This window comes from Silurus meridionalis, chromosome 19 (assembly GCF_014805685.1).
Source record: "Silurus meridionalis isolate SWU-2019-XX chromosome 19, ASM1480568v1, whole genome shotgun sequence".
Taxonomy (NCBI): domain Eukaryota; kingdom Metazoa; phylum Chordata; class Actinopteri; order Siluriformes; family Siluridae; genus Silurus; species Silurus meridionalis.
Window position 1 is genome coordinate 5,650,744 of NC_060902.1, and position 10,626 is coordinate 5,661,369.

Sequence of the window (10,626 nt, forward strand, 5' to 3'; positions counted from 1 at the left end):
GGTTGCAGGGAGAAGAGGTGGAGAAGGTGGAGGAGTTCAGGTACCTGGGGTCAACAGTGCAAAGTAATGGAGAGTGTGTTAGAGAAGTAAAGAAAAGAGTGCAGGCAGGGTGGAGTGGGTGGAGAAGGGTGACAGGAGTGATTTGTGATAGAAGGGTATCTGCAAGAGTGAAAGGAAAGGTTTATAGGACTGTGGTGAGACCTGTGATGTTGTATGGTTTAGAGACAGTGGCACTGAGTAAAATACAGGAGGTGGAGCTGGAGGTAGCAGAGCTGAAGATGCTGAGATTTTCGTTGGGAGTAACGAGGATGGACAGGATTAGAAACAAGTTTTATGTGCATGTAGGAAGTTTTGAAGACACTGTGAGGGATGCACGATTGAGATGGTTTGGACAATGTGTAGAGGAGGGACATGGAGTTTATCGGTAGAAGAATGCTGAGGATGGTGCTATCAGGAAGGAGGAAAAGAGGAAGGCCAGTGAGGAGGTTTAGAGATGTGGTGAGGGAAGACATGCAGGTAGTTGGTTTAAAAGAGGTCGATGTAGAGGACAGAGGAGTTTGGAGACAGATGATCTGCTGTGGCGACCCCCAGTGGTGGGCCGTGCATTTGGTACCTGGGCCTTCAGTGAGGACTTACCCAACTTAATCCACTTCTTAATACAATCACTATCACGTTGCAATTATAGAAACCATTAATACAATACAAAAACACCATATAGCAACGCATGGCATTACAGAGAGAGAGGCATTTCACATATGGAGGGTGAATACCATTTTACTAAAGCAAGCTCCAAACCTCTATACTACAACTGCAACTGTGCACCTACATCATCTGGAGCAGTTCAGAATCAATATTTGTCTAATAACATGACAAAAACATAAAAATGTAAATAAAATACAACCTACTCACCAGAGATGCAGACACATAATTTGCACCGCTCCTCAGAGAGCTGTAATCCAGTGGTACCGCTCATAGGCACTGGTCTGGAAGTGGAGAACAAACCCTTTCCCAAACTGAGACAGGGTTGGTCGACCTCTTCTCACGATGTCTAGATTTTCTTGAAAATGTATTTTTAAGTATGTCCAAGACCAAATCAATTTCTATTCCTCCATAGGAATTAATTATTCATAATATTCTCTATGGTAAAAGGCCAGCAGTACTGACTTTAAAGGCCCTGGGCAGATTAGATTGACATGGCAGCACATAGAGGCTGAAATCTGATTTGACAAAAAATCTAACATCCACATACACGTACTGGAAGCAATGCAGCCAAGAGAAACACTACAAAATAAAGAGAATAAACCGTTGGGTATAAATTAATACGATTTCACCGAACAAATATTAGAATTTAGGTTGTAAATGAGGGTCAGTGTTTTTTATGGTGTTTAGGCCAGCAGAGAAGGATTTGCTGGCCCTGACCGCCCGCCACTGGCAAATCCTAATGGGAGAAGCCAGAAGAAGAAGAAGAATTATGGTTAAAAAAATGGTTTGAGCACCTCTGATCTAGAGGATATGACACTGAGTATCCGATCTGTCCAATCAGATATGTGATTCCGATTTATGTTCCCACTCCATGGACACACCTACAGTCTATGACGCTTTATTAAGGTGTGAGTTGTTTGTGCTTCCTGAGAACACAGCAAAGCAGGATCCAATCCGGGATCCTGCAGAGCTGTCCTAGTAGATTTTGTACAACGCCACTGGGAATAGATCCCTCGGGTTATTCTTAATTTCTTACTCCTCCATCTGTATTATTTTGTTCGAGTCATTCTGCTGGCTCCTTCTATCTGAGGTGGATGTGTCGTCTGGTCTTGGCGTGTGCGGTGTTCGCCGCGTGGGTGTGCGGCTTCCTGGGACCTGCATCATGCGGTGTTTATTACAATGACCGACCTGTGATCGGTAAGGCGCATCTGTTCCCTGCTCGTGTTTGTCATTGATGCTATTTGAGATCCTTCCGCCTTCTGCTGATCTCTCCTTTATAATAATAACTATGCATAGTGCAGCTTCCGCCATTACAGTGGATCTTTACTCAACGGCTTTGAAATAATATCCCAATAATATTCTGACGTTCCCATTTTGACCTAAATATATATTTCCATCATTTTGTTCATTTGATATAAGAATTCATGTCCACATTTCCTCATCTGGTGTCGTTTTAAAGACTTACAGCTCTCCTCAATCGGTTCTCATAGATTTGTTTGAAAGAGCCGATTCGGTATCATCAGTAAAATCGATATATCGAATTTTCGGGAATCGTGGGAGTCGATATATCGCGGATAACGATTTTTGGTGTTTGGTGGGAAGGATGTTTTAAAGCATCTTTTGGATGATTTTTTTTTTATTTATTTTGGAGCTGATAATTCAATTGTAAAATATTTCATTATGTGGTTACATATTGTCAGGTGTGTGTGTGTGTGTGTGTGTGAGTGTGTTATAATGTTACAGTATTAGTATTGTTTTTGGAATTGTGGTGCTCTGGGCAATGACATGCTGGAAAATCGTTCGTCTTGGCAATGTTGTTGATGTTACTTTGGCATATGTCTTCTACATAAATGTCGTTGAAACCAAGTACATCTCTTCATGGCAGTGATATTCCTTAATTGTATGTTGGACTCCTTTAGCGTACACGATGGTTTTAATGTTGGGTCTGATTGGTGTGTATATATAATTCTACAGGACGCTCTAGGAAAGTATTAATCTGGTACTGAATATAAGCACTGAGGCTTTAATTCTGGTCTGAATCCGAAAATAATTTAGAAAATGCAAAACCACGACCATCAAATTGGAGGAACATCACACAGCAAGACAATGGCCCAAAACACGTTGAAAACTGAACAAAGGATTATTGGTTTGTGTTACATTTGCTCACCGAAAAATTGGATGGTCTTCCAACAAATAGGGCTATGTTTTAAGTCGTTGAACACCTCTAGATAGTTGGAATAAATGACTTTAGTGCCTATAAGTTTGTTCCTTAAAAGTTGATCCCTAATAACTGAGCCAGTGGTGAGAACTCCCTGAGATGGAATAAGGAAGAAACCTTGAGAAGAACCAGACTCAAAAACCCATCCTTATCTGGGTGTCACAAAATGTCCATTCATTATCAATGTTTTATGATTGATGAGGTCTACTGTTCAGTGATGGGTGCTTAAATGCATAACATGTTCCTGCAAACTGCGGTCCTAAGCCATTGTAGCAGACTGTTTTTATTAATTACAGTCCAAATCAGTCCTTAAATGTCTCTGGTGTAAAAAAATGGGCACATGTGCCAGATTGCTACCTGATATTTCTTTTTCACTAATAATTTGATTATTTTATAGGTGTTTTAGCCCAGGAGAACTTGGAAAGTGATCATGATGCTAAAGGGTCCTCCTATATAGCTGCTTCTTATGTGAAGTTTTTGGAGTCGGCTGGTGCCAGGGTTGTGCCCATAAGGTAGGCTGAATATAAGTGACTGTGACCGTTTTATTATATATGTATTTTATCCTGTTACCTTTTTCACCCTTGTTCTCTCTCACGTTCCTTCCTCAGGATAAATGAGACCGAAGAGGAATATCGCAAACTTTTCTACTCGATAAATGGGTTAGGGTTTACTAAATATAGATATACATATGGCTCACTGGCATTATTTTCCCTCCAAAAAAAGTGTTCTAATTGGAAGTATTGTGTTCTTCATAACAGATTGTTGCTGCCAGGCGGTGATGTGGATATTGAGGCATCCCAGTTCACTAGAGTGGCCAAGATTTTCTATGAACTAGCACTCAAGGTTTGATACATTGTCAGGATGGAACATCAAGGATGGAGCTAAAGTCAAATTTGATCAACCTAGTTGCAAAACTCATTATGTGACCATCATTAAGTAGCTTGATGATTATAATTCAACAGTTTAGTAACAATATCCAAAATTCCAACTAACTATAGACTGAGTCATTCGGGTGAATTGTTTCATTAGAATCAGACTTTACTGGTTTACTAGCAAGGTGAGTAAACTTGTACTGAAAATTTCAAACTGGAGGCTAAGTATGCTAGCATGGCAACTATTTTACTATGTTGCAGACTACTGAGGTAAATTGTTCTCACTGGTAACACCCAACCAATAACGGTCAAGCTGTAAAACTAGGAGCCAATTCTGAGCCAAGCAGGCATGCTAGGTAAACTGCTGTGGTGTGGCGAATTGTTGATCAACTATAACTTAAGCTCTTTTCTTGATTAACCAGAAATATTGTCAATTAAGATTTTCACCATTTTGTGCTGATAGACTTGCTGTTTCATTGTAAAAAAAATTAACCCCATTTCCTTTTATTTGTGTTCTCCTTAGGCCAACGATGCTGCTGATTATTTTCCAATATGGGGAACTTGTCAGGGCTTCCAACAGCTGACCGTTCTGACCAGCAACAAGAATCTGCTGACATTAACAGACACTAAATCCGTGGCCCTGCCGCTCAATTTTGGTCCAGGTTAATGATTAAATTCAATAAATTTTTTATTTGTATAGCACTTTTAACAATGAACATTGTCTCAAAGCAGGTCTCCTGGTGGTCTAGTGGTTAGGATTCGGCGCTTTCACCGCTGCGGCCCGGGTTCGATCCCCGAACAGGGAACCAACCCCAGCCACTCTTGGTGCCGGTCCCAAGCCCGGATAAATGGGGGAGGGTTGCATTAGGAAGGGCATCCAGCGTAAAAACGTGCCAAATCAAACATGTGGATGATCCGCTGTGGCGACCCCTAATGGGAGAAGCCGAAAGAAAGTTTTATTGTCTCAAAGGAGCTTTACACAGATAATGATCGTATTAGTACAGAAGTTCACTCAGAGACTGCAGCGCGAGGCCGTTAAGTGCTTTATGCGTCAGTAGTAGTATTTTATAATCAATGCAAGATTTAATTGGGAGCCAGTGTAGACTGATTAAAACAGTGGTGATTTTCTAGATCTAGTAAGGACCCATGCCACTGCATTCGGAACTAATTGAAGCTTATTTATGCACTTACTCCAACACCCAGACAGTAAAGCATTACAGTAGTCTAATCTTGATGTAACTATGCTTTTTATATCTCAAGTCTTTCTACTAAATTTGAACGTCAACTATGTATAATTTCACATTTTTTCTTGTTTTTATTTACTTTTATTTTTGAATGATTCTGATCCACCTTGTTTCAGTGAATAGAAATGGAAATCTTTGTTTATTCACATCCATTCTTTAGAATTTTATTGCTTGGTTTATTAACAGGACATGAGGCAGACTGTAACTGTAGCTATATCTCTTTACTTCTTATTAAACAGGTGCACAGAACAGCAGGATGTTCAAGAACATCCCAAAGGACCTCCTTCACTCCCTTTCGTCTGAGAACATCACATCCAACTTTCACAGCTGGAGCTTGTCTATACAGGTAGCATTGAGATTGTATTTCGATACAAGCACAGTCAAGTTTATAGAGAGAACAGATCAATATCTCTTGAAATGTGCTTCCTGCCAACAGAATTTCACCCGCAATGCTAAAATCAAGCGATTCTACAAAATCCTAACCACAAATACAGACGGGAAGAAGGAATTCGTTTCCACCATGGAAGGTGAGAACGCCGGATGAAACCTGGGAACAGGACAGTTGTTCATGTTGGTGACTTTGTTTAAAATCTATTCTAAGTTGATCGATCAGAAATTGTAAAAAGATCAATCAGTTTCAATGGGAAAAGCATTTTGTATATTTACAACATTTACTGGGCCATATTTATTTCCCGAGTACAATTATATTTGCCTTTTTTGGCCCCCACCAGCTACTAAGGATGGAATTACACTGTACATATTTGAAGGATTTTGCTGTCAAAGCAAAAACTATACATTTGAGATTGAGTCTGATGGTCAAACGCAGCTGGCAACATTTTTTGCTACTGCCCATAGTTCTTGATTAAAATGTGACTGCTGTGACGTTCTAAAAGCCAATAATGTGACCGCATAGGATAAGATAAAAAACCATCAGCTCCATCTATAATGACTTCTATCACTTAACGTGACCCCTTTTTCTGCACAAGCTCTCTAATATATCACACTGATTGTTATTGGAAAAAAATAAAAGAATTATTTTAATGGCAGGTCTATTAACAAAGCCTGAAACGTTAGAAACCCAAATCGATTGGATTAAGTAAATTATATAAATAAATAATTTATTCCCATTTGTCCCACCTAAGCAATGTTAAAAGTAAACCATACTTATTTATGCAAATGTAGCTCATTTGTTACTCTAATTTTTTTTATTATTTAAAAAAAAAACCCTATCATTTGCACATCATGAGAAACTGGAAGAATTTGTTTATATAATTTTTCTGTTCCAGTGGAGGTAAAATGTAGCTACCTTTAGTTTAGTGTGCAATAAATTGTGCAAAACAATTATCATAAATATAATAAATATTAAAGTTGTATATTTTTAGCTTTTTCCCATGATTTGGATTTGTTAGATGTTGCCAATTGTATGATGGGGGGAAAAAATTCACTGTTTCACTGCTACTATTTAGTGCAGGACTTGGAAACACAATTTTTCAAAAAACTATTCAAATTAAGACAAAATAGTAGATTATTCTTGAGAAAAGATTTTCATAAATGTATGCTTAATACTGAAGCGGTGGACACACAACTGTCTGCTTGCATCATTCACACGTTATTTATTTTTTTCCGCAGCCTACCGATACCCGTTCTATGCTGTCCAGTGGCACCCTGAGAAAAGCCCATTTGAGTGGATAGACAAGCCAGGCATGGTCCACGCCATGTCAGCCATTAGAGCCTCCTTCTACACCGCAAGCTTCTTTGTGTCTGAAGGTTTGTTGAATTTGGTTTTATTTGCTGAAGTTTTTTTTTGTTTTTTAAATCAATTTCATGCTTTTATCCATTAGCACTTGTCCTCTTAAAAAAAATTGAATAAATTGCTAAGAATCAGTTTCTATTCAATAATATTTAACAACTTTTTTATTATTATTATTATTTATGACTAACTCTGGCCACTCCTGCATTTAGGTTTTTATTGTATTATACAAAATTATAAAAAAACCTCCATAATTCTGTCCACAGTCAGTTTTTACTTAAGATTGATTGATTGATTGATTGATTATTGAATGAATAAAATAATAGATGGAATAATTAACAGATGAGTGGATGAATGAACGAATCACAAGTATGTCATATAGTTTAATGCAAGAACCCAGTACACTCCTTCATGTTCATGAAGAAATGTTTAGCTTTCTAATTTCTCTTACCATATAATAAACTCTTACCATACACACAGTCCTCTGAGGGGGGCTGGGGGGCAATAGTTTCACAAGTGCTTTCACCATCTTTACTGCATTGTGATTTGATCGTAAAATCTTATTTAAAAACAAAGATCTGCTGTTTGACCAAGTATTTTTCTCCTCTAATTGCAGCTATGAAAAGCCAGCACCGATTTCCTACACAGGCCGACGAGGAGAAGGCGCTTATTTACAACTACATTCCTGTTTTTAAAGGCGTGAACAGCATCTTCATTCAGAACTACTATTTTGATTAGACCCGAGTTGATATTTACTACGGAAGTCGTAAGAGGCCATGCGTTATACATTTTTTTTCTCTTTCTTTTCTCGTGATCACGACTAAATTTGTTGTGATCTTGACATAAACACTGTTTCGCTGCCTTTAGAACAAGCTCTAATGCAGAATACACAGAAAAGTACTGATCACAAGGAAACAATGTTTATGTCGATCATGAGGCGATTAAGTAGTGATCACAAGAAAAATACGTTATAACGCAAGACCTCTTAGAACTTGCGTAATTTCCTTTCTTTTATGTCTGTGTTTTTTTTGTCGGACCAGCAGCATGTTCACTGTAGTCAGTTGCAAATAAGCGAGATTTTTTTTTTTTTAACAGAATCTCACAATCTATCACGCCTGAATGTTTTTAGGGGTCTCTTTTGCACTTTTTTTGCTTCTTGCTCGTTTTAACGAATTTGAGCAGGTAATTGTTGCATGCTTTAAGATGCTCTTTGTATGTACTGCAGCAGTCCGATGTGAGTAGTTTAGCGACACTGTATTAGATCTGAGGTTGTTCAGCCTGTAGGTTCCTCTGATTAAGACAATCTTATAAGAAATCTTGCTCGTATTCTTGACTCTACTCATTTAATCGGCAGGTTACATTGTTACACCACAATGCAGAATAAACAGAAGCAGGAAAACTTTTAAAAGCATGTCCTGTGTCATTCGATTTTTTTATTATTATAGACTGATTAATGCAAAACTCTTATTAGTAGCAACATATGACCATGGATATAATTTAATGATTACAATAGTGCAGTCTGTTTCATTATTTGTGCACACACATTTTGTTTGAACATACAAGGTGGTAGCAAAATTTCGAGACTAGCACACCACAGATCCAGTCGCTTTCTCCATATGTCCTCACTCAGATGTACAGTGGCCGAAAAGTACAAAACACATGAACAAATTAGAAAACTAACAAATGCAAAAAAAAAATTTGCATAACCGAAAACACATTAACAAATCAGAAAACGTAACAATTCAGACAAACCGGAAAAGGTAGGTATAGTTTGTGGACCGATAATTGGATGAGACACCTGTTATTCAAGATATACAGGAAGTACAACAGTGTTTTTCTTTTATTATTTATTTATTTATTTATTAAGCAATTAACCATATACAAACAACGTGGGAATAACAAGTACAATTTACATTTAACAGGTGCATGAAAATACAAATATATACACATATTTAGGGGAAAGTGGAAAAAATGGATAAATAAAATTTATAATAAAATAATATGTAGAAAAAGGATACAAATAAACAGGGCTATGGCTAGGGTTTATTCTGTAAATCCTATTTTTCTATAAAGGGCAAAAGATTTATTGCATTTCTATTTTTAATCACTTTAAGGGCTTTTTTGTATAAACTCAATAAACTCATTATAAAATGCAAACAAACATTGGTTTCACTTTCAAGTATTTCGATTTGTGTAAATAAAATTTTCCCATCAGAAGTATATTATTAACAAGTCAGTCGTCTTTGTTATTGTTCATTACAAATCCAAAGATAATGTCCTTTACAGTGAAATTTCTTAAATGGGAAACCTTTGAGTAAAGCCAGTTATAGATATCAGACCATAAAGCGTCTGAAGTAACAGTCTGCAGCAGGAGAAAGTTGGAATGTATGTGTAAAAGTGTACAAACTAATCTTTATGTCATGATATACTGCAGTATCTCCAACATCACTGCATATGAATGTCCTTCCTCAAAGTAGCTTGGAATTAATTACATCTTCTCCTTGCTTGCTTATGTTTACTTCTGTTATTTTCTTATATTTAAAGGTGCACTAATCGAAATAAAAAATAGTTTGAAGTTAACGGAGAACTTTACACATGTACAAGAAACAACATAAGATTTCATACTTCCAGTATATCTCGAATGACAGGTGTCTCGTCCAATGATCGGTAAGTCCATTCACAAACTATACTTACCTTTTCCGGTTTGTCTGAATTGTCGTTGTATTTTCAGATTTGTTTTTTTGTTTTCTAATTTGTTTGTGTTTTGCACTTCTCGGCCACTGTACAGATGCCTTAAAACCTAGCGGTAGAACTCGTTATTGGTGGTCTGGCCCTAGGGGATGCATTCTCGACGCACAATGCCACGAATGTCCAAAAAGACGATTAACGTGCACTCGGTCAAGCTGCTGACCTGCCTTGCCTTTTTGGGTTGTGAAGATGCGTGAGGACTGTGTTTCTTCATCTCAGAGTCATACCCTTACACCCAAGTTTCGTCACTAGTAACGATCCTCAACATGAAGGACGGGTCATTCACAACACGCGTGTTGTCCGTCTGCTCCTGGGTCAGCAGCCTGGGGACGGACTTGGCAGCAACATGGCGCATGTTCAAATCACACGTAAAGATTTCCTGGACTGTTGTAGGACATTCCGACGATAGCAGCAAATGTTGTGGATTGATCTTCGACAGTCATCCTTCATTTTCCTAGGTTAAGCGTCTTAAAGGACTTCCTGATCTCTTGTCCTCATACAGTGATGTTGTTTTGCTCTGGAAGCGCATGTGCCACTCAAAACACCTCAAACAACTAATTGCAACATCGCCATAAACTTGCCGATTCATGTCAGACGTCTCTGTGGCAGACATTGTACATGATGAAATCATAGATGGTAATGCATGTGGTCAGAATAGCAGCGGTCGCAAAGCTCCAGATGTACACAGGATGATGTCTGTTGGCACACTGACTTGGTCGGTGCTCCCTGTGACTGTGCATGCAGCCTTGTGCTGCCATCTGTTGGTATGTTACAAAACTAAACTCTGATGTTTTTCTCCTGCTAGTGGAAAAACAAATGACCACTTTATGTCTGATATGTTAAGTCTCTATAATGCTCATATTTCTCTCATATATAAAAAAAAAAAGAAGCTTTTTTACAGAGTGTCAATCCTGCAGTTGAGTGCAACCTACGTTACACACTGCCATGCACAAAACATTGCACCAGAATAGTAGGTGTATTTGATTTGTCCACAGGGTGGCGGTGTTGTATACAAAATTTAAAACATGTCTGACAAACTATTATCCCCAACTAACCCCTTCCTCCAACAAATCACCATTCTTAAACACAAGA

At 38.1% G+C, this 10,626-nt stretch overlaps 1 protein-coding gene across 1 annotated transcript; it reads left to right on the top strand.

Moving 5' to 3' along the window:
- Positions 1 to 1,609: 1,609 nt before the first annotated feature.
- zgc:171566 lies at positions 1,610 to 8,197 on the top strand. The gene is made up of 9 exons (XM_046874470.1): positions 1,610 to 1,899; positions 3,318 to 3,432; positions 3,529 to 3,579; positions 3,679 to 3,763; positions 4,316 to 4,454; positions 5,276 to 5,382; positions 5,473 to 5,563; positions 6,666 to 6,803; positions 7,403 to 8,197. Exons 1-9 carry the CDS (start codon positions 1,797 to 1,799, stop codon positions 7,522 to 7,524), a joined length of 951 nt encoding a protein of 316 aa, XP_046730426.1. The 5' UTR covers positions 1,610 to 1,796; the 3' UTR covers positions 7,525 to 8,197.
- Positions 8,198 to 10,626: the final 2,429 nt, after the last annotated feature.

What these genes read in the sequence shown, in the direction of transcription:
- zgc:171566 (XM_046874470.1), top strand. Translation starts at nt 1,797, where the DNA reads ATGTGTCGTCTGGTCTTGGCGTGTGCGGTGTTCGCCGCGTGGGTGTGC. An exon ending in CTTTTCTACTCGATAAATGG is followed by an intron (nt 3,580 to 3,678) that starts GTTAGGGTTTAC and finishes TCTTCATAACAG; the next exon opens with ATTGTTGCTGCCAGGCGGTG. An exon ending in TCTATGAACTAGCACTCAAG is followed by an intron (nt 3,764 to 4,315) that starts GTTTGATACATT and finishes TGTTCTCCTTAG; the next exon opens with GCCAACGATGCTGCTGATTA.